The sequence below is a fragment of the Tachypleus tridentatus genome, chromosome 7, assembly GCF_004210375.1.
Source record: "Tachypleus tridentatus isolate NWPU-2018 chromosome 7, ASM421037v1, whole genome shotgun sequence".
Taxonomy (NCBI): Eukaryota; Metazoa; Arthropoda; class Merostomata; order Xiphosura; family Limulidae; genus Tachypleus; species Tachypleus tridentatus.
Window position 1 is genome coordinate 11,558,928 of NC_134831.1, and position 25,590 is coordinate 11,584,517.

At 30.8% G+C, this 25,590-nt stretch overlaps 1 protein-coding gene across 2 annotated transcripts in view; it reads right to left on the reverse strand.

Moving 5' to 3' along the window:
* Positions 1-25,590, reverse strand: part of LOC143255118 (dynein axonemal heavy chain 3-like) — a 95,798-nt gene that overhangs the window by 59,844 nt on the left and 10,364 nt on the right. The window contains exons 8-27 of one of the 2 annotated variants that reach the window (XM_076510296.1): positions 25,168-25,338; positions 24,625-24,750; positions 23,949-24,085; positions 22,164-22,365; positions 18,824-19,027; positions 16,985-17,005; positions 15,997-16,111; positions 14,495-14,693; positions 13,916-14,024; positions 12,711-13,001; positions 10,847-10,938; positions 9,913-10,114; positions 8,488-8,640; positions 7,574-7,805; positions 7,118-7,248; positions 5,532-5,663; positions 3,799-4,053; positions 2,228-2,512; positions 1,787-1,944; positions 322-402 (exon numbers count right to left, since the gene is read on the reverse strand). In XM_076510296.1, coding sequence (XP_076366411.1) covers positions 322-402; positions 1,787-1,944; positions 2,228-2,512; positions 3,799-4,053; positions 5,532-5,663; positions 7,118-7,248; positions 7,574-7,805; positions 8,488-8,640; positions 9,913-10,114; positions 10,847-10,938; positions 12,711-13,001; positions 13,916-14,024; positions 14,495-14,693; positions 15,997-16,111; positions 16,985-17,005; positions 18,824-19,027; positions 22,164-22,365; positions 23,949-24,085; positions 24,625-24,750; positions 25,168-25,338 — 3,296 coding nt within the window. The remainder of the gene's footprint in view (positions 1-321; positions 403-1,786; positions 1,945-2,227; positions 2,513-3,798; positions 4,054-5,531; positions 5,664-7,117; positions 7,249-7,573; positions 7,806-8,487; positions 8,641-9,912; positions 10,115-10,846; positions 10,939-12,710; positions 13,002-13,915; positions 14,025-14,494; positions 14,694-15,996; positions 16,112-16,984; positions 17,006-18,823; positions 19,028-22,163; positions 22,366-23,948; positions 24,086-24,624; positions 24,751-25,167; positions 25,339-25,590) is intronic. The other variant, XM_076510297.1, reaches the window with a different exon arrangement.

Below are 25,590 nucleotides of genomic sequence, written 5' to 3' on the forward strand. Positions count from 1 at the left end.
AGGGCTGTAAGTAATAATACAGCCACACAGATAGAGGGACATAGATTTTTAATTACTAATGTGATAAGATCATACAAAAAATATCTGAAAGATAATAAAACAAAACCATGTTTTTTTCAATAACTTTTTCTTATATACAATATCGAACTTTATATAAATGTTCATATTTTTATTAATATGGTTTGGACTATTCAACTGAAGTAACTTATTAAAATATTTAGTAAGGAAATGTTTTTTTGTTGTTTTTTAATGATACTGATTTATCAACCCCTCAAATGCTATTTTTACTAAATTAAAATTAAAATCCTGTAACAGATTTACCTGTCTAACTTAGACATAATGATGTCTTGCGTTTGTCCAGCAGTAGTTCGAGCAGAGAAATTGATAGAATTAGGAATATACCTGTTAGAACAGAAGAAAGTGAGAAATTAATTCTAATCATGAATCTATTTACCTCTTCATAAATACATAACAGATTTAAACTAATCCTAAAACTAGTAATGCAGCTCACCTACAATCTTTTCTAAACAATTCATGTATCAAGTTAGGTTTATTATAAAGCTGTGGGTTGACAATAGAAACATTTTTTTAATTCATGAGAAACATGTTATATGTATGGTTGTACTTATTGATACAAAATCTGCTTATTTTATTAAATCAATTAGATTTATGTTAAACTTTGAGTTTAAAAGAAGAAAATAAGTTAAACAGTTTATAAATGTTTCCTGCTGATATTTTTACTTAAACAGCTTCATATATGTACCCTAGTGAAGTCTTAACTAAAACATTTTTGTAAATGTTTCCTCCTGAGATTGTAACTTAGTTTTTTAAATGTCCCCTGGTGTAAAATAGAATGATAAGTTACATAAAAAGAAATCTTAATTAAAACACCATCATTAATAATAATTAACTTCACTAATTACTGCTAGATCTAACCCCCCTCTACACTTAAAAAAAAACCTGTTTTTTCATCAAAGTGTTTAAGCTCTTTAAGCTGAGTATTGTAAGTACCAAAAAAACAGAAGTAGCCAATATAATGTAATACGTGAACCGTAATGGTGGCAAACAGTATAAAAAATATGTTACTAATTTGAAAATTAAATCTTGTGAATGAAGACTGATAGACAAAATGGAATTCAATCTGTAAGTGGTTTACTTTAAGAATCTTAAAAACAACAACAATGGTTTAACAGTTAAATTTGGCATTCAAAAGTTTATTATGTTACTTCTTCCTGTTTTGTTGAATTACTGTATAACATTTTAGAATTGTTTTATATGTCCTGTGTAGATGTTGTTCTTCAGTACATCAAAAGTACGTTTACATGCTTACAGCCCTTAAATCTGGGGTTTGATTCACTGCAGTGGACATAGCAGATAGTCTATTGTTACTCATAAAACACAAACAAATATAGAAGAATATTTCAATCATCAATGTAATCACCATTTTTAATGAAACACTGAAGTAAGTTGGCTGGGTTACTGATGAAAGTATTATGTAAAAAGTAATTTATCATTTTATGTATATGCTTTCAACTAATACAATAAAAAAAAGGAACATATAATTAACGTTAGAAAATAAAACGTACAATTTTTATAACAAACATAGCTCCTTAAAAAAAGAAAACATTTATTAATAATTACAGAACATTTGTTTTTGTCATTTCTCACAGAACAATCATGAAATGGACTTCATTGTGATTTAATCATTAAAAATGTGAAAATATCAAATTTATATTTTAAAATATATAGCATTATGATAAGTGCACCGACTACAATTTAACCATACTTTTCCCTTGCTAGATGAACAAGAAAGTTGTTGGTGATGGCTGACTTTCCTGTACCAGTGGGTCCCACAAAGAGCATGGGAATTTCGTTTGTCAAGTACATATTTAAAAAGAACATCTGTCGTACTGTTTCATCAGTTGGGATGATTAGTTCGTTCACCTGAAACATAATTATATTTACTTGATACATTCATTATACAAAATACTTTTGGACAACACTGAGAAAAAGATAACAAGTAATTTGTTACATCTATATCGTTATATATGTCTTCTTTAAACAATCATTATAGGAAATCAACAATAGAAGCAGGGTTTGTTAAGTACAACAATACAATAATTTGTGGTGTTTTTTTTTTATATTTAAAAATCTAAGGCACATTTTGAATGCTGAGTAAAATATATTAGTTTGTTAAGAGGTATTTTTGGAAATTCCATAATGTTACCCTCGCATCTGCAGGTAATAAAGTAGATGAACGATCTAGAGTGTCTATCCATATAACCCAGTCTCTTGTGTGTTTATCAAACATGTAGTCAAACACTAAGCCTTCTTCAGGAAAAAGCTGACTTCTTCCAAGCCTGAAACTTTTTGGTTTGGGAAACTTCTTATTATCTCCAACTAACAGTAATCGATACATCTCATCAAATCTTACTCTACTTTCTGCATCCATCAAACCACCAAAACTCCACAGAACAGCAAACACAAATAGACTTTGAAGTGCTAAAGAAACCTGAATAAAACACAGATTGAAATCAAAATATTCAGTAGCAAATACACACTAGAAGTTAATAATTTCAAATTCCTCATTATCATATATCACAACATTAAAATACTGTGTTATCCCCACAAAAATACCTATAATTCTATCATTTATGTGATTTATACTTTTATTTGCAGTAAACAAAATGCATCAAGTGTTGTGAACAGAGTATTTAAAAGACATGGTAATTAATCATCACATTTACAGCTTTTACTTGTATAATATAAGAACCTGTTTTAGCTAATTGTTGCCAAGACACAAAGCACTATACATACAAAAATGTTCATAAATTCATATTTGATATAAAATATAATAATGAAATATACATAAAAAAACCAACAAAACTAAACTTTATGTCATAGTACCATACTGAAAGATTGTTTTCTACCTTGTACAGTCAGGATAACTGAGAGGGGTGTTTTTATTGTTATTATTTTATTAAGGCAATGCTAGGACCTATGTGTAATGATGCAACTTCACAGGTACTTATCAACACTGTGTGTTTTATGTAAATATACAATATTTATCAACACTGTGTGTTTTATGTAAATATATAATACTTATCAACACTGTGTCAGTTTTATGTAAATATATAATACTTATCAACACCATGTGTTTTATGTAAATATATAATACTTATCAACACTGTGTCAGTTTTATGTAAATATATAATACTTATCAACACTGTGTCAGTTTTATGTAAATATATAATACTTATCAACACTATGTGTTTTATGTAAATATATAATACTTATCAACACTGTGTCAGTTTTATGTAAATATATAATACTTATCAACACCATGTGTTTTATGTAAATATATAATACTTATCAACACCATGTGTTTTATGTAAATATATAATACTTATCAACACCATGTGTTTTATGTAAATATATAATACTTATTCATTTGAAGAATGATTTAAGCTATGAATAAAATTTCATATTTTCAACCTGTACTTTATGTACATATGGTTATAACACAGAATCATAGAATGTACTCAGGGTACTTATAATGAGAAATTTATTTTATTAGCTAACTGTTTTACAATTTACCTGCAAAGTAAACCAGATGATTGATTTACATCAACAGATGTCATGTTTTTTTTCGCAACAACATGAGGTTTTATTAACAAGGTACACAAATAATGTAACCTAACTGTCAGTATTAACTTCTTAATTGACATATGAGCATCACGAAAATCATACAAGACATTATCACCCCAGCTAAGGCCAAACTTCTATCAAGTTACTTACCTCTGATGAAGACATATCATCTTCATCTAACTGTTTGGTTGATAAACAATCATTCATAAAACAAGAAAACAGCTTCATCAGAGAGTGTGTCAGGTGAAGATCAGATGCAGCAATGAGCGTTCTGCACTTGTGATGTAGAAACTCCAAACAAGCAGGAACTAACCACTCAAACATATCGTCTATAGATGTTTTGTCAAAGTTCAGGTGATCTGGTAGAGATTCTAGGTATGATTCTTTCAAGGGTTTCCAACCCAACTGAAATGGTAAAATAGTAGAGACCAAAGAAGTTATTTTTTTTGCAAATCTTAAGCAATTTTCAGATTTTTCTTTAAATATCTAGCTGGTTTGCATGCACAAATTGTCTATAAACATAACTACTTACAAGTTTTAACATATTTTCACAACTATTTTCTTTTAAAATGTTGTTACAGAACAAATACAGACCTACAAAACAAGAAGTGACAACCAAAACTACAGAAACAGCTTGAGATACTTGATTTGCTTTACATGAAACAATTTGATGACTTAAGAGATCATTTATAATGATCACTTCATGGGTATAACACACATTACTTTCTGTTAGACTGAATCCACCAATAAACATACATAAAAATAACTGAGGAAAGTTGGTCATCCAATCACACTCTTTTATCCCTATCAGGATACTGTAAAAACTTTGATAAAATGCTAAGGATGGTGAAATTCCAGAAGAGATAGATTGGTCATAAACTTATACAGTATGGGAAATATGGCTGGGAAAGAATAATTGATATTTGTTTATACAGAAGGCCCTGTATTTTCATATGCTTGATGAAACTACAGTGTGGATGATACATATGCATACACATTAAGACATAAGTGAGAAGTTTTTATTCTAAATTTTTTTTTGTAGTTTGGATCAAAATATTTTGGTAAGAGTTTTAGCAACCATTTTCAAGTGTATTTGTACTAAGAAATTTGTTGAATTTGTAACTGAAGCTACTAAAATTATAAACAATAGAAATAATGTGGAAGATACAACTTTAATATCAATATACAGACTTTGTGGTTACTAAGCATACTATAGTATTCACACACAATGTCTAACAAATTCTTATTTATAACTGTAGATAATGTATAAATATCAAAAATAATGACGAAGTTAAGGTAAAGTAGCAAGTGATAAGAAGAAGTTTAGCACTGATCTTCCATTCACCAGTCCACCATCTCTTTGACACATATATTACAGTTATAGAAATAATAAGGCTATATCTCTACTTATGCATGGGTGAGAGCCGAACATTTCTTAGCATTAACAAAACAAATCCTTCCTTCAAACTTTATAAACAAATGGCAGGAGGCAAGTGGAATAAATCACTGTTCAGGTAAACAAGCTTATTAAAAATATGACTTAAGTATGAAATTAAGCAACTATGTATGAGATGAACAAAGCCAAAAATTTTTGTGTGTAAGATTTGTTATTCTGATTGCATTCTACTCAAGACCACTGATACAGATCTCCATGTTCAATATGGAACTCTCATCTATGTCAACACTTCAAATAAACTGTTTAATTTTAACAATAGATTAAAAGCTTATAAAAAAACTAGTCTTGTCATGATGTTATCACCTTGTTTCTTGATGAAATAAACAGTAAAGCTAAATTTCAGTTCTATATAAAACAACTACAAGAATTTCTTGTATCTATCAAATTACTTATCACTTGAAAAGTTATTCTGTCCACACTAACCCACCTGGTGAGGTTCCATATAAATCATACCACATCTTGACACAGTGGCAGGAGATGCTTGTTCCAAGTCAGCTGGCTCAAAAATCAGATTCATCTTTGAGCTCATCTGGATGATTTCTCCACTCATTAAACATAGCTGAAAATGATAAACAATATAGTTATGGTGATGCCATATCTGAAGATGTTTATAATAACCTGTAAGATTGTACAGGTTTGGAAAATAGCTACTAAGCAAGGAGCATGCTTGAATAAGTCCATCTTAAAATTTATATGACAGTAAAAACTACTGGTTGTGGTACTCCAGAAAAAGTACAAGCCTACAGGTTTTTGATAATTGGATGTTTTAACCCTGTATGGGGTCAAAGTGCACATGCTGTGACTTTATAAAGAGTGCAATTGAACATGGTATTATGAATTTGATGTCAGTTACTAACTTTTCTTTTGACCCTACACTGTTGATTGAGTGGCAGTTTGTGGTACATAACAATACATTACACTACACAGGGATACTGAAAAAACCTGTAGATATATATTTTAGTGTCAAAGGTCACACAAGTATGGTGTGAAAGCTGTAGAATGGACAAAAGTATTTTTATTCTTCACATTACACTGTGACTTTTCAGAGACAGAATGATGCCATCAATCCACACACATCTTGAATATAAACATATTTTTAATACATCTGGTTTTTTATGTATAATAGACTCTAATTTTCTCTAAAGTTGTCATGTTTCATTAAGACACACACTAATTTTGGAATCATAATCAGCATTCCTTCTCCAATATGGTCTCAATGCAATGGACCAAGGCTGTGTATATTGGGGTTAAAGAGTTTACCTGGCTTATCTTCACCAGTCTTTCAACACAACTGTTTCAACTACCAATAAAACTCCACCTACTGGGAGCCAAGTGAAAATCATTGGATTTGAACATATGAAAGCAGAGTAAAACTGACACAAGTAGTGAAGAGTAGAGATAAAACATCTATTTCTATGATAAATACAACAGTTGTTTAACACACATGTGAAACTTTTCAGACAAGTAGAAAAATTAAGTTGAAATCCTACAGTCAATGTAAAATGGTTAGTTCCAGTTGGTTTCAGACGAGGGTATGTTATATGTTGATGTGCCTGACTGAAAAATAACTTCTTCTCTGATGTTTTAAAATAACATTTGTGGAATAAGATGACACAAAAAACTTGGCCAAATACATATATAAAGAAAAATATCAAATGAGTGAGACATTTAACTTATTTGGTACATGTAGATAAAGAAAAGGCAAATTAATATAGTAACTAACCCCAATCCAGCTAGTTTTGTTGGATAGGCTAGCAACCATATGAAATGATACAGTTTCATTTTTGAAGAGGGGTGAGAGGCAGTATGAGTAATGAGAAATATTCCATAATGAAACTTAAATGGCCTAGAGCAGGAGATATAGTTATTAGTCGTACACAATTAAGAGTGGAACTTTAGGAGAATAAGTAAAAATGTAACTTGATAATAAATTTAACATTTAGTTTAGACTATTAAATACTGTGGTGTTTCTTCACAATGTGGAACTAATTTTAATATTTAAAGACTTGTTACCTTTTTGTTATCATCAAGTGCAGTATTCATATTCTCAATCCACACTGCATCAACTGGACCATCGAAAACAATCCACTTTCTCTCACTACTTGTACTGCTAGCGAATTCTCGAAAAGTGACAGCCAAAATACCTGTAATTTATTCACATGCATTTATGAAACATTATAACCTTATAAATATAAGCCTGCAGCAAATGAACATAAGTTTTAGAAAATGTGCTTCAAAATGCTTTAAATTTGTTTACATCTTTTATTTACCTCTTTACGTAAATGAACCATGTTGAGATACTGATTAATTTATGACCTTTCTCATCCAGCATGATATACATACAAAACAGTTACATAGACTGGAAATGTTTGCATTATACAATATTACAGGCTATTAAAAGTGAAGGAAATTATTCAGAAAATAAGAAAGAACTTTGTTTTTTTAACAGTTAAATGTTAGTTCACTAACCATCTGACCACTCGTGTGACACGGGATCAAAACAGCCATATAGTTGACCCATGGTAACAGCTTTGGGATTGATGATCCGATAAACCACTGCAAATTCTTCCATGCCACAACCAGGTCCTAATGCATGAATATTTGTCAGAGCAGATGCCAACACCTGGTAAGCAGTAGTTTTCCCCCCCATTGGGTCGCCAACAATCATTAAACCATGCCGAACCAAGATCATTTCATAAATCTGCAAGATACCATTATAATGTATTGGGGAGCTGTTGGTTAGTCAAGCAAGTTTTATAATATTGTTTTGGATATATCAATAAACAATTATTATAGGTAGGGAACTTATGTTTTTTTCTGCTAATATGAAGCAATGCTACTGGACAGTAAAATAAAACATCAAAGTGGTTGCCTTCTTCCTTATGCATGTGTTACAGTTTGAAGCTAAATAACAGTTGCAGTTAATTACCAAATTGCTAAACCTAATACTGATCTCATTATTTATATACAACAAATGGTCCCATTTTTAACAGATTTCACATAACAGATCTTTGAACTTGGTTTAATTCATACTTACATAACCAAGGGATAAGCTTCTACACATTTGTCAGTCTGTAATTGAAATACTAATAAATAAATAAACATTAATTAATATACTTATATATATTTGTCTGTTGTAAACTACATGATGAGATACCGGAGTTCTACCCACCATGTGTATCAAAACCTCACTACTAGAGTTATAAGCCTACTGATTTACTGCTGTGCCACTGGGCAGAGTATTTATATCTAAAAACTGATTTCAAATGAGTAACTTCACGTATTTCCCATTATTTATGATCATTATATGTATATATGTATATGATAATGATGAAACAAAAGGTATTCTCTGGTTGTTATACAGACAAACCACAAGTATGTACCTGGATGATTTTTTCTAAAAACCAAGGTATGGGCTGCAAATTTCTTTCTTGAATTGTTTTCTTCAGAGCAACAAATATTGTCTCATAGTCAGGTGTGGGAAGTTCTATGTCTGGAAACAGATCAGATGTGATGCCTTGAAATAATGGAACGTCCTATGAAAAAAACAGACGTCAGAAAGATGGTGTATGAGGTCTAATAATGGCAACTTTAAAAATGAAGGTAATATTGACTTTACAATTCTTTTTAAATTTAATTAAAGTTAATACTACATAAGGTTTAGTTCAAGTTTTGAAGCAACTGCTTTGTGAAAAGATTAATATTCATTGTTTTTATAATAATTTCATTGTAAGTATCAAGCTTTTATTTTAATGTTTGCTGATATTTAAATTTAAATATTAAATATGTTTCAAACTTTTTCATGTCCAAAGTTTCAACATTTAATTGTAAAGGATTATATTTATACTTAAACTAGATCTCCTTGACTGAAGATATAGTTAGCACCGATAACTTAGTCACAACTGAATATATCAACTTTCATCCTTTCCGACAAAAAAAAGAGTTCATGTGGTAAATTGTGTTGTAATAATTAGATATAACACTTAATTCACCTGTTCTCTTCAAAAATCCCATTTTAGCTTATGTTTGAATTTTATCTCTGTCTAAATAACAAAAGTTATAACTAAACTCTTGAAATGATTTAAGCACAAACGTAATAGGTTCATAAATTACTTATTTGATATCCATTTCAGTTAAGGTGTAACATGTTGAACAGTAAGAAATAATAATAGTTCAAGGTCCTACAATTCGTGACAAAGAGAAGACCCACTTGAAGTAAAAATGTATCCCAGAACGGCTGGTATGGGTGTTAAAACTATTATTAAAATAAAGTAGAGAACAATGTTTTGACCTAAGAAGGCCATTTTGAGATACAAGGTCCTAGAATTTTTTTTTTTTTTAATTTCATCAAAGCTTCTGCAGGGTTAACTATGCTCGCCATCTCTAGTTTAGTAGTAATAAACTATAGGAAAGGTTGGTAGTCAACACCACTTATTACCAACTGTTGGGCTACTCTTTTACTAATGAATAGTGGGATTCATTGTGACACTTAAAATCCCCATGGCTCAAAAAAAAAGTGGAGCTTTTATTTTCCACCACCAGTTGAGCAGGGCTAATGAAATAACTCAAAGCTGCTGTCTTCAGCTAACCATCTGAAAGGTCAAACACATTCAGTGATGGAGATGGATTTGAACTCGTGACCCATAAATAACAAGTAGGGTACCCTAACCACCCGACCATACTAGGCTTAAATCGTAGAGAGAGAAAAACAAAATAAAGTTGAAAAACCTTGGAATAATGATTTTCTTTAAGAAAAATACTATATTATTAACAAGTTTAAGATAAACACAAAGAGGTAGAACATTCACCTGGGCAAGAAATTTTGGCAAGTTTACATCATTTATTGCTCTCAGAACAAGGACTGCTTCACTTTGGGCAGGATATTTCAACTTCAAATTTCCAGCCGCTGTCAGAACAGATTTTACAGCTCTCATTCCATAGTCGTAATGATGTTGTGATGAGAGCTGTTCTGAACAAAGCCGATAGGTGGCAACTATTTTTCCTGCTAGGCTAGATTGTGTGTAAACAACCAATGAAACCAATAATTATTTGAACATCAGGATCAAACTACTGAAGCTCATCTGCATAGTATAAAGTGAAAATGATGGATAAATAAACATAAGAAACAAAGAAAATTATCATACAAAAACAAACGTTTCTTTCATTTTATTTACTTATTTTTTGTGATTCTGTGAATAAACCTCAAGAAAAGTTTAACCTTTATAATCTAGAGTAGTTTTGAATTTTTTTTTAGTTCCTGATGACTCTGCATCAGTAAAATGTTACATATTTCAGTTTATTTATAACAAAGTGTGATTACAGTTTATCTCTGTTTCTGGGAATGTGTTAAATGCAAATTAAGCTGTTTAAATAATATATAGTTCTTGATATCTTCAGATCCTTTTGCTTGGAGTTTTAGGGATAATTTACAAATTACCAAGAGCAGAATCTGTAAGTTTCTCAATGAAAACATCACAAAAGAAATATTTTTAACATATGAAGTTTATATTCTTTAAAATGTTTTTGATTTTCGAAATATGAAAATATTAGTGCTAAAATTATATTTGTTATTACTATCAGTACATTATTGAAACACTGTCAAATATACATTCTAGAAGGCAAATATTTAGTTACTATCCAAACTATTCACATAACGTAAAACGAATACAAGATTAATTCTCCTTAAAACTTCAAGCTTGATTACATTTAGAAAATTCTGGGAATTGTTTAATTAGAAACTACCTTGGTGCATCAACAAATCCCATGGAATATAATGAAATCTCTCCAATTAAAGCATAATCTGGAACCATCATGGCAACTGTTCTGAACAATACCTAACAAAAGAAAAAAAAATCTTTATTTTTATATGACAAAAGTGATGTATTTAAATGGAATTTTATTAACCGGTCATTCTGTTGACATGAAGTTAAAAATTTCAATAAAGCTACACTAAAAGAGAGGAAGGTATTTACAAATAAAAGAAAATGTTATTACCATCTTGAAAGTTTGAAAATATTCGGGACAAAGGAAATAAGTGAATATATATATTTATATACTACAGGTATGACATTCAATAAAATATACGTAGCTTCATTTAATATTAATATGTAAAAACATGTTATGAAATACACACTTGACAAGAGAGGTGATAAATGTGTGTGTGTGTTTTCTTATAGCAAAGTCACATCAGGCTATTTGCTGAGCCCACCGAGGGAAATCGAACTCCTGATTTTAGTGTTGCGAGTCTGTAGACTTACAGCTGTAATAGCAGGGAAGGTGATAAGTGAAACTTCAAGTTAACTACCTGCTGTACCTCAGATAATCAGACATTAAACCAAATACTGTGATAATATTACATTAGACTCCAGAGTTTTTTTATAATGCTTTACTAAATTTTCAATTGTAACTTTAAGGTATGTATACTGCACACCATTTGTGTGTTTGCAGTTAAGCACATAAATAAACAATGTGTTATCTGGGCTCTACAAACTGTAATTATTACAACCCACTTTTTTTTTTTTCTGCATTATAACGCCTCCAAACTTATTGGTGAACCACCAGAGGGGGCTGTAACACATACACAAATAGCTTCCAGATAAAGATTTGTTACTTATTGTCTAGTGTAGTTCAGTACTTCTCACCATTTTCAAGCATCATTGAACACAATAAGTTGTTCACAAACACTTTGTTGAACAAAGTTTTTAAAAAAGATAAAAAATACTAAATTAAAATAAACAATTCTTTGTTATGAGTTAAATAAAAGTACAACTAGAATGTATATAACATAAAACAAACGTTTTTATCAAACTACAACTAAAATAAATACAACATGAAACAAATGTTTTTGTCAAACTACAACTATAATCAATACAACACAAAACAAATGTTTTTATCAAACTACAACTAGAGAAATATATTTGCAAAAACAGCTCATTTGGGTTGAGAAAATATTTTACATAGAAGAGCGAACAACGTTTCGACCTTCTTCGGTCATCGTCAGGTTCACAAAGAAAGAGGCAACTGACCGGAAGCTGACCACATGTGTGTGAACCATTTACCCAGTTGAGAAACAGTGGTCTAGATGACAAGTCCCAGTATTGAATGAGAGGCCTTTTGAAGATAGACAGAAAACACGTCTAGAATGTTAATTTTATACATCTCTAAACTTAAGTCATAATGAACAAGGTGTGAGGTGTGTAATGTATGTTAATAATTAAAACAGTTTTATATATATTTTCTTAAGAAACATACCATTTGGTTGCTTCTCAGAACAAGCAATATATGCTTCACTTACTAGGAGTTTAACAGAACATACTTGAAACTAACCTTCAGGTTATCTGGAAGTTCTTGTATATAGAAGGTTAAAATATATACTTCACTTAGTCTGTGTTGACATAACATAGTTGAAACTAACCTTCAGGCTATCTGGAAGATTTTATGTCCAGCAGATACAAGGTTAAAATATACACTTAAATTACTCTGTGTTTAACATAATATAGTTGAAACTAACCTTCAGGTTATCTGAAAGTTATTGATGTCCAACATATACAAGGTTAAAATATATACTTAACTTACACTGTGTTTAACATAATTAGTTGAAACTAACCTTCAGATTATCTGGAAGTTCTTGACGTCCTGCATATCCAGGGTTCATTGTAATGAACATGGTGCATGTAGGATTCAGAGAGATGTTTGTGCCCTCAAACATAAAGGTCTTTAAGTTCTGTGATATGGCATGCTGTATGCTGTGGATTTGTTGAGCTACAACGGACAGTACTTCCAATTCAATCCGATTGAACTCATCAAAACAGGCCCAGGCTCCAGACTGAGCAAGACCCTTAAAGAACTTCCCCATAGCCTTGTAGTCCAAACCATCAGAGCAGTTGAATACGACACACTGACCATGAGGAGTTCACAGTACAGACCATACATAGATATATATATATATTATGAGGCAAAATGTCAAGATAAAATTTAGTTATTTTACAGAACACAGTTAAATCTCTATGTGATAGACATAAAGCTAAACTTCTTACAGTATAATTTATGTTACAGAACATAAAAATTAAAACTTCGACAATACAGGCTGTGTTATAGAAAAGAAAATTAAATCTTAATCAATGCAACCTGTTATAGAATATTAAATTAAACTTTAACACAGTAATTTATGTGATAGAGCTTAAAGTTAAAGCTAACAATGCTACAGAACATAAGTTTCAGACTTTTATAATGTTGCCTCTTCTATAGGATATAAATTAAAATGTTATAATAATGTAATTTATTCAATATAAAATAAAGTTAAAACTTATAAGATAATTCAATTCACAATTTGTTTATTTAAGTGTTAAAATTATGACAAACAAATTAAAGGTAGTGGTGCACAATTATTTAAGATTATGATATAAAACATATTCAGTATAAAACAAGAAAATATGGTTATGTCATTACACTTAAATAATTTGCCTACTTCTTTTTCCTATTTCCATTTGATGTGTATCTAACACTTTAAAGTTCTAACCTACTAGTTTCCAACTGTTCCATGGTACAGACTTACAATGGCTGGAATAAACCATATATAAATACAGAGTAAAGATGGCAGTAAAACTAGCTTCCATCAAGTTTGTTTTTTTAAAAGAATAGTTAATTATTAAATGTTACAACCATGTCATAAAGGTAGGTGAATTTCAAGATTAAGAGATTCATGTATTGTGAACTATGTGTGGTCATCAAACAGACATTTGTAAAACATAACTTTAACATTAATGTATAGTTGGTATTCCATGGTTTTTGTTTTGTAGTTTTTAAATTCACCTGCTTAGCAACTGCTTTAGCAAGGTCTTTGCATGTTTCCGTCTTCCCCGTACCAGCTGGCCCCTCTGGAGCACCACCAAGGTTTAGCTTTAGAGCCCCCATTAATGTTCTAAAATCAAGAACAAGATACTTAAAATGTTTTCAATAATACATCTATACATCCAGTTTGGTTATATGGAAACATCTGAGCAAAAAACACAATTTAAATTTGAATGTTCAAGAAATTCATCTAACATTAAATAATGCAATATATTAAAACATTCAGTCTTTGTTAAAATGTTAAACTCATATTTTGATATTAAAATATCCTTTCATTAACCTTTTAATATTAATTAGTAATTTTTCTAATAGCCAGCTGAGTAACCTGTTTATAAAGAAAACCCAAAAACTGGATATTAAACTGTCGAAGTTCAGGTTTTCAAACTTCATGGTCAATCTATCAGAAGTCTGTTTCTACAACTACTTCTTGTTAGTAGAAAACTTATCTATAGAGCTTCAATTTATATACAAAATCAGAAAGTCACATTATTAGCAAGAAGTTCTTCTTAAAGCATTTATACATTACAAACTGAAACATACCTATAACATCTGTCTGTCAGTGGGGTTATAACAAGCCTTGGAGAATTTCCCAAGTACTCAAACCCATATTGAATATCAGTGGTTATCATTCTAACAACCACACTCCCATCCTCCCAGTAGTAACGCAGCTGACTTAACCAGCTAAAGTCATGAGGACTTTCTACATTTTTCTTCACAAGATCATTGACAACGTCTCGTGCTGTTGACAAAACAACAGAAAATGTAAGAATTTATGAGTTGTCCAATGATTAGCGACTCCAGAAAATTATACAAAATCAAGACTTTATTCATACTTTTCAAAACTAGTAACCCAAATATATATATATATATAAAAACACAACAAATAGTTCCATGTGGCACCTTATATCCTAAAAGGTTACAATTTTGGGTGCAACAGTGTAATACATACTTCAATAAAAATATAAATCATTCAGCAATTTGTTTTTATGAACTTAAAGTTTTTTTCAGTTAAATTATTTTCTTACATTCATTGGAAAAAAAACAAACCAAAGATAAAAAGTCTTCCACCTGAACAATACTTTAACACAGAATGGCTAAATGTTCCAGTCAGTGATCCTTAGGGTCCCCTGCCAGATCAGCATTAAGTGTACAGAGTTACAACACTGAAATCCAGGAATTAAATTTCCTGCACTAGACACAGTAGACAGCCCAATGCAAGTGTGCTCTAAATTAAACCAAAACAAAATCCATAGAGTTCAGGCAGAGCCTGTTAAACAGGGAAAAGACAGTTAGTCGACACCAACCATCACAAAGGCTCTAATTATGTAGACCAAATAATGGGGTTGACTGTAGCTTTTATAAAACACCTGACAGCTGAAAATGTAGAGCATATTCAGGGATATCATGTCTCAAACCTTGGACTCTTCAATCTTCATCTTAACACACCAATCACTTATTCATGCCTGATAAAAACCTACTAAAGCATTTAATTTTTTATTGAGCTTCTTAAAATTAACTAAGATTAAAAACACGGGTCAACATTATAAATGTATTCTGCTTACTTGTGACTATGTACTTTACAAAACAGTCATCTCGATTAAGGTTACCAATCTTTTCAAACAATTCAAGAACTAAAGATTTTCACCAAAATTAAATGAAATGCTATTCACTGGAAGCAGATAGACTTACAGATAAACATTATTTTTATGTACTAAACAATATCTGCCTTCTTTTTTAGTAAAAAACATTTAAATTTTCATTTCAAAAATACTATCTTTTTGAAACAATAATTCAAAAAAGATGGAGTTTATCATGTCTAAAACAATAACTGATGGAGAATGGAGGTTACAATGCTTAAAACAATATTTCATGAAAGATGGAGGTTACCATGTTTAAAATATTAATTCATAAACAATGAAGCTGAGGTGCTTAAAAAAAATCAATTTATCGAAAATGAAACATACTGTTGATACACAAAACAAACAAGCACAGAACACATTTATTTCTTGGTAACTGATACTCCATGTTAAGACAGAACTTACCATGAACGTCTAGAACAATCAAAGCTCCTAGAGTAATTCTTTTTCCTGAATCTAATTTACCACGAACAAGTCCAACGATTTCATCAATCTGCCTGTTGCTCACCTCCAGATAATTCTGCAAGAATTCACTATCAGCTAAGACTACGCTAGCAAAAATTCACTGTCAGCTAATACTACACTGACAAGAATTCAGTTAGCTAAGACTAAACATGCAATAATTCATTATTAGCTAAGACTACACTAACAAGAATTCAGTTAGCTAAGACTAAACATGCAATAATTCATTATTAGCTAAGACTACACTAACAAGAATTCACTGTCAGCTTAGATACACTAACAAGAATTCACTGTCAGTTAAGAAGACTACACTATGGAATAGAAATTACTGAAGACAAAGGAAGGTCAAATAAACACATATTTTGTAAAACATAAAATAAAAGAGAGCGAGATTAAAACATTTATAAACAGTTCTTCCTAAAAAGAGTACTCATGGCTCTTTGTTAATCAAAATCACACAAACTGTGGAACCAAAGCAAAAGTACACAACTTTTGATACCTAACCATTACTCATCCTCAACTTGTAATAACTACAGCATTGCATTTTTCAAAAAAAAACCTTTCAATAACCAAACAGAAAAACTAGAAATAGTGTATATTACTATGATTAAATGTTTTAATCCATGGGAAACATACAGATTTTAATATCAGACATTAGAATAATTTCAAAATTAAATAGTAATTGATAATTGTTTTCAAGCTTTTTTTTAGAAAAAGAAAACACTTTGTAACATTTATAATTACAGTTAAGAAATTATAGAGTTGACAAAATGACAGAGTTCTTAAGAAAACAAACTTGATTGTGTTACAAGTACATAAACCATAATAAGTTGCATAAGAACAAACAATAGCATTTCTCATCTGCAAAAAGAAAAGTTGTACTTATGTACACAAATGCTCTTTATTTTTACAATGACAGTAATTCTCTTACCTTAAAAACTTCCTTAGCCGGCTGTGAAAGTTTACAGTCAGTTAATTAAAAATATAACAATATCTAAATGATATTAACTTTTATAAAATAACAAATTAATTACTACTCATGAAGTTACTATTTACACTGTACTTCTAATGAAGTTTCTTTCATACTAATGTCTTCAGCCTCTTTTCATCAATTTGACAATGTATCAAAAGAAACAAGAAAATGGTCTGAAATATATTTTAACTTAAATTAACTGGTACGTTGTCTGTATGACTTAACTTTTTATGTTTTTTACTAACTTCTACTGGTCGGTAACAATAATGAAACAACATATCAAGTTCAGGCACAATATTATAATCTTGATATTCTGGATGTTCTGAAGCATTTATATGAACTAGAATTCAAAACGCTCAATCCTTCCTGCTGACTGCCATCTGGTATCCACAAGTAAACAAACTTGTTTCAGTACTTAATACTTCAGTATACAGATTCTTGTTTACTGGTTTAATTGCATCAAGTTTTATATTCACAACTTTCACAGTCATATATTTTATCATTATTTTAACCAGAACCAGTCACCAGTACATGCTTAATGTGACAATATCATGTGAGCATCTACAGGGTGGCCTGTAAGTCCCTACCCATCCATATGTTATTATGTTATATTCAATAATACTAATGATGAGTTGAAAGCAGATGTTACTGCAGAATTTGGAACAATAACCCCTGCTATACTGAGGAAAATGTCTCACAGAACATGGTGTCTCATAATATTATGCAGCGAGAATGATGGACAGCACACAGATACACTGGATGCATAAGATATATGGATGGGTAGGGACTTACGAGCCACCCTGTGCAGTGATACAAGTGGTATATTTTAAAGCTTGTATGCTTGAAGCAAATAGATGTCCTAAAACAGACAACAACCTCAAGATTTTATACATAGTTGTCCACAAAAAAAAATAAAACTTCCCAGGTTTGGAAAGCAAGAAATGACTACAAAGAATTGGTGTTTTTATAACTTCTTTAAAAACGTTATTCACCTGTTATTTTATCTTGGTTTTTAAATAAAATTTATCCTATATGATGTGACACCAATATGTGTTTTATCTTCTGCTATATGATGAACCACAGAATCACATCAATGTATACATTTAATTTCCTACATTCACTTGGTTCCTTCTTCACAAAATTTTGAAAGTTCTTCTAGCATGTCTCACAGAATAATTCCCACATACATTCTCTACCCTTACACACATTTAAACTAGAACTACAGAGGCGTCACAAGTACTCCAAGATACAATAAAACACACAGTTGTATTGTTAACAGGATCTCCTGTGTACAAAAAATGTGTATGTTTTATGTTCCTGGTAAGTTATCAGTTGAAATATTGTACATTAACAATAATAAAAAAAAAGTATTTGATATAATAAATTTGTTCTTTTTCCCTGTCTATTAAAAAACGAACTTGAGTTCTACTCATTAGTACAACATTTAAAGGATGAATGAGATTCTCAACATTGTAAGTTACTTAGACAACTTTTAGTATAGTTTGTTGAACATTTACTGAAATACATGTATCTAGCAGAACATTGTATGATTAAATCTAACTTCCTAGGCAACCTAAGTGAAATGAATTTGGTTAACTAAATATAATTCTTTTTCACTCAATTTTAGTCTAATGTAACTACAGTAAAAGACAGCAAATATATAACCGACTAAAGTGTGATAACTACACTCCCACCTTGTTTTAGTGAAACTATATTTAGTCACATTCTAATATTTACATTGCAAGTTAGTATAAAAGAACACTTATCACTCAAATTTATAATAGACACTTCACTTACCCTGATTTTATTTTGTGTCAGTGCTCTCGATACTTCTGAGGTCCAGTACACTGTGCTGCCACACAACACAACTTGACCAGGCCACTCGAGGACCCAGTGTATCCTGGGAACTTTGGTATAAGCTGTTAATGCTTTTAATGTTTCTTGTTGCAAGCTTCTCATCATGACACTTTCTACCTCCACCAGCCACTTCTCTACCATTCCCTAAATACACAAGAAAACAGAACACGATTCTTCACAAAACTTAGTCATATCACAAAACAAGCCAAAGCATATGGAACAACTAAATTATATCATATGAACACTATATTACACCAACTTTTAGATATTATAATTTAAACTGATAATTTTAACAAGAAAACAAGAGTTTCCTCTATTATTCTTGCCATGAATACTGATATCTGTCATGCCAAATGAATGCCTTATAAAATAAGATAGTGTTTAACTTTAAAGCTGCCAGCTGATAGTTGTGTTATTTGGCAGTCTAACCTTTGAATTAACTGCAAGTAGTATGTATCAAATCCTCCACTTTACTAATTAACTTGAACATATTGGAGGTTGGGACAACATCACATTCACTTAACACATGTTGAATAATGTTTGAACTGTCATTAAACCTACGATTAGAGTGTTCCTTTAAATGATCTACAAGTCTTCTAACAGCCTATCTGACATAAGCCCCACCTAATGACAAGTTTGTAAAATGTTTGAAATATGAATATATTAACATTAAGTTCACCTGTGAACACCAATACTGTTCTGTTCAACCTTTTACCACACCTTTTTAACAAACAAGAATGTTTTGATGTCTATTGTTATCAGAAACTGACCAACATTGGACTATATCTCCAGTTTAATAGTTTTGTTCCATTTAATTTAAAAAAAAAACTTTGTAAAATGTCTTATGTTTCATGTGCACTGTATCATCAGTTTTCTAGAATAAGAGTTATTTAAATTAGAATCTGTTTTAAAACCTAAGACTTCTTCCCTAACAACTTTATTGATTCTACAGTAATAAAAAAGGTTAAGCAACTATACCTACACAGGTTATTAAACTACTGTGTTCCAAAGTTACAGGTAATGACCTCTCTCCTATACATGGACTCACACTCATGATTTTTGAAGAGGAAATTAAACACAATATTCAGTATAATCTATCAACAAGTTTACCTTTGGTGCATGGTTTGATCTCTAATGAGAATTATGAATTTTTTTAGGCTTAAAGTTCATATCCAATTTTCTCAACAGCCATGTATTACTTATGAAACCTGCTGCCCAATTTGTGGGGGAGTTTATGTTGTGTCGACTGTCAGAAGACTGGGAGATCATCTGAAAGCACACTCTGATCCTAGGGACAAAAATACTTCAGGTACTGTCCAAACACCAGTATGTTTAAAGTAATCAGTAAAGAAGAAAATGAGATTATGCTATGGGGTTAGGAGACACTTCTAATCCTTCCTAGTTTAAACAGTCATCAAACAGCGAATATTAACATTTTCTTACACTCACTCAAAACTATCTCGATCCTGGACTGCCCTCTAAGCAATGCTAAACTTTGTCACTAACAGTGTACCAGTGTTTTAATTATGAACTATAAGTTTTGTGACATTTCAGAACATGTGCTAGTCATGTGACTGCCTTCCCTTCATCATACTGTGCCACTGATACTCTATTATTATAGAACAATTCTAACACAGGATTAGGCCAAGTATGGTCTATATAGGCAAAAAACATTCAGGAAGCATCTTGCTTACATCAGATTAATGACAAGCATGGTCTATCTAAACAGAAAACATCCAGTGAAATCATTTTGCATAAGAAATATGAAATCTGCCCAAGCAAAAGCATCCAGTGGACCACTCTGTGTGGAGAACCTGATTTGGTCAAGATAAGTGATCAGATACAGGTTCATAATTTTAGGAATGTGACATGCCAAGATAACTAGGAAGTTGTTGTGGGTCCAGTAAATACAATCCAGAATCTTAAAACACAGATATCTGAAATTTGTGCCCCCTTGACTGGTGATATAGTTGACAGCACTGGATTATACCATAACCATGAACCCCTTGGGTATGGGAGAAAATTATAGAGTTTGACAAACTGCCAAAAGTGCCTGGATGTTGAAAATGTAGAGTACCTTCATCAATGGACCATTAACCACAAATCTCTTGAGATTCAAGAAAACCCCTTAAGCCCATGTAAAGGTACAGATTTAAGTAGCCCATACATTGTGTAATTCGATATGGTAACATGAACTCCATTTCACGACACACAAGACACTTTTTTTATACAAACAGTAACTCTTATTAAAAACTTGTACATATACCAAACATTAAAAAAAGTAATGATCAAACTCTAAATAAAAATATAAACTAAAGTAATTGAGATGGTTAAAGAATTATAAAAATGTAACTTACCAAATGCTGAGCAAAGAAGAAATAAATGAGCTAACTTATCGCATGAGGAAGTTAGGCCAACCGACACAAGCTCATGTAAGCTTGCTACTTATGAGTATACCTACTGGGAGTGAGAAATATATGCTAAAAACCACATATCTTCTGGGAAAAAGAACAATATCTAACCCAGAAGATTACATGGAGGTACAGTAACAGGTGAAAAGTACAGTGGAAAAAAAATTTCCACTGTAGTTATATCCTTCCTGACAAAAAATAGTAATGAGAAAGGAAGAAGTCATCAGCCAAGTGTAAGATTCAAACTAAAGACTCTACTTTCTCAGCAGACAGGGTCGATCCTAAGACTTAGGGCCTCGTGTCAGAGCCATTTGTGATCATCTCAGGAATTTCATCATCCACTGTACTAAATCTTGAATTTATATGAACAAATTAAAATTTGGAATATATATATACATTTCTAAAATAAATGAGTAGAAACAATGGAAATCTAACACAATAAGTCAATATTTAAAGTTGAAATTCATATAAATTTGTGTTCTAGCACAAGTAGTTTGATGGAGAACAAGCTAAAACACACATTTATATGCCAGAACATCTATTGAGAAAGTGAGGATTGTTCTGAACCAGTAGAGGGAGCTATATGTGCTAGTATTGGTGGCGTAGTATGAATGGTCACATAATCAGTACATTTTCTGAAATGGCACAAAACTGATGAGGTATAAAAGACTGATGCACTGTTAGCAAAATATTTTAGCAATGCTTAGAGGACAGTCCAAGATTGAGATAGCTTTGAGTGAGTGGAGGTAAGACTATTTCAGAATTTTACTTGTGATTTAGGTAACTAAATGAATAAAGAATGTAGTGTTAAAAGTATGAGTGGTCTAATAGTAATGTCTTATGATGAGTATAACTGATTAATGACACACTTTAGCTTCTGCTGTACAAATATCTTCACAGAGTGGAACAATTTCATTCTCTCCTGACACCATTCCTGTAATCTTCAAGTCTTCTGTGAATTTCAAGGAGCTGATTCCTTCAAAACATTTTTTCAGATGAGGCTGAACCCTCTGAGGATCTTTGGTTTCAGAAAGAATCTCCAACAGCTCATCATTTGACAAAAAGAAAAACCTATAAAAGACAAACCATCTACCCAGATGAAATTTAAAGATGACAGGATGACTTCATAAGATTTCCTTCTGTTCATTTGCTCACACCAAGTCTACAAATTCTACTATCTAACTTTGGAACATTTTTGTTCCTATAGTTACCTAAATAATGTTATGAGTTAATTTTATCTGCAACCTTTTTGTTAATAATGCAAGCCTGCAAATTTAAGCTCATAAAAGTGTTTGTTTTAATAACAGAATTTTCATAACTTGCAATAAAAATTTCAAAAATAATATTAATTTTTGTCTATCACATAAAGATTTTTTTCAAAACAGGAAGAAAAAACGTTTACTTAGATCAAATTATTGTTTCATTTTCCATAAAGAACATTATTTTATTGTTATGTTTGGGTTCTAGAATGATCGATAAGACTCTTACATCTCGATTGGTCTAACGAAATTTACAACCAATGGTTATCAACATTTTAAGTACAACAAAGTGTGAACTGATTTTAGTGAAACTGATTCACTTATGTAAACATAGATATGACGTTTTGTAAAAATTCTGTACGTGTTGGAAAAAAAGGGATATTATTATTAGATTTAGCATACAGTAATTACTGTACAACATGTAAAAAAACATCAACATAGTAAAACCATCACAGGCCTGCATAATCTGTCAGTAAAACTGATTATATAGACAATTTTGTAATTTTCCATCTAAATAAAACACTAAATCTCACTGTTGTACTTCTACTACATGAGTCAATTTGTCACCTGCACATAAAATGTTTATCACAAGATAAATATAAATAAAATAATTACTTTTAAAATTATTTGAAACATTTTTTATATATATTTTATAATAATCTATTTCCTTTTCAAAACTTGGAAATATTTCTGGAAGAACCAGTATTTCATAGCGAAGCAATAAGAATTTTTGTAGAGACAATTGTCAAGTATATATAAGAATACATTAACAAACGAAAACCTTTTCTAACTTAACTTATAGAGACTTTAAGAACTATTCTTTCTTTCACTTCATATAAAACCATAGCAGCTCACATCTTAAATATTAATATATATATATATATATATAATTCTGCTGAAAACTAGTACCCACTAGCAGATTAACTGTGGCACCAGTACTCACATGGTAGGGATGACAATGCATGGTGGCTATGAGCAAGTTGTAGCCTTGTGTAGTAATTTCTGTTGATGTTTTTTTTCTGTCCAAAGACAAAAACATGCCAAATACTCTGTAAATGTTGAATCTATGTGTGATTTCCCCTTTTATTTGTTCCACTATGTGCAGCAAATTCAGCTGCCAATTTTTTCTGTGCATTCAAATGGAGAAAAATAAAGTTCTTGTGATGGAATATGGAGAAGAAATGGGAAAATCATAACCACTACTGCAAATATATATGCACACGGGATAAAAATTTCACAAAGTTGGGGGCTGTACAGCATGTAATAAAAATGTTTTTCCAGTATCATATATATGAGCAATAAGTTTTATTATTGTATTATATTCAAATACTACTTTGAACAAACTTTGGTTTGTCAAGGATAGATGGTTTTCACCCATTTAAGGCTTAACTTTACCTTGGGAAATAAAGTCTTTTCTTCTCTAGATAATCATTTAGTCCTTTCTGTATTTCTTCCAAAAATACATTAGCCTCGTGAAGTCTGGAAAGCATGTTAGGTTGTGCTGTGGCTACCAAAACATGCGAGTCTTTAATCTGTAATCAAAAAAGTGTCCACTGTTCAACACTTTTTTCTTTCAGGTTTAAGGATATTACTCAAAGGAATATAATAAAAGCATTTGAAATACAAGAAACATTAATTCATAGATTATACTCAGATGATTTAATTTATATATCATGAAACTAATACACCTTAAAATATTTTTAAAACACTTTTATTTGTAAATACACAATAAATGGGTAAATGCTACATTTCTATTTAACTTTTGAAAGTTTTCATCTACTGTGTTGAAGCCATCATCTAGCTAAAGTGAATGTATGCACAAATAGTCTGAAAAACAATATACCAGGCAAAATTCAAAGGTCCCATAAAATATATTTCTTTGTGTACTTTGTAATGAAATGTGACTAACCAGCTTTATAATGAATTTTAAGAAATTAAAAATGATTAAATGAAACAATGCATGAGACAGCAGAATTTATACATGTAGTATTAACTGTGACATAAAATAAACAATAGAAATCTAATTCTTAAGAAATATTTTTCAGAAACAAAATAACCAAAGCAAACTTACAGCATTAGCAGAGATATCTCTCCAGGTACAATCCACAACAGAAAACTTCTGACCTTCTTCTGGCATCTGCTTCATGATGTCTTCTGAACTAAAAATTGGTTCCAAATACAACCAAGTGGCTTGACACTAAGAGGAAAAAAGTACAGAACAACTGCAAGAAAAAGTAGTCGCAGTGTTAAAAACAAGTTATCTGAAGTTGAATATTAAAGCATGATATACTGAAAAGTTATGTTAGCAACTGTATTGTATGTCTTTTGTTGATCCCTTGTTGTCATGTTTAAAGTCCTGTCAAATGGTTACAATCTGGCTTTCATGTTCAAAACTTTCAACCTTTCACTGAGGTGAATCCTCTGTTGTCAGTTAGCTACCAATCCAAGAATATTAACACAAGTGTTAGCATCCAAAAATAAAAATTTATATATTGTCTTATACAACCTTTGTTCTTTACAATATGAACTTTTTAAATTTTTTAAATTATTCTCTCAGAAAGGTTTTATGGAATGATGAATTATAAATATCTTTTAAAACAACAATTATAAATACCTTTAACCAAGCATCAAGAACATCCTGTACTACCACCAACTTTTCTTCCCATTCTTTCATTTCTTCTTCAAAAGGTTTAATAAATGGAGATCCTCTCATGGTCTGAGCTTTCAGAATGTGATCATCTAAGAGAGCTTGAATATCATCTACAGCTGAAAGAATGGAAACTCCCTGGTGGTAAGAAATAGAATTAGCAAGTTGTAAGTTCTGTTGAGCTGAAACAGTAATATCACTAAAACATTTAATCCACCACAAAAACCATGCCTATTATTACTAAAACATTTAGTGCAAGAACAATCCACCACAGAAACCATGTTTATCATTTAACAAAAGACCAAAAGATACACCTACTATTATATCTATATATATATAAAGTGAAAACAAAATTTGTATGAAATAAAGGTCAATTAAATTATATATTAA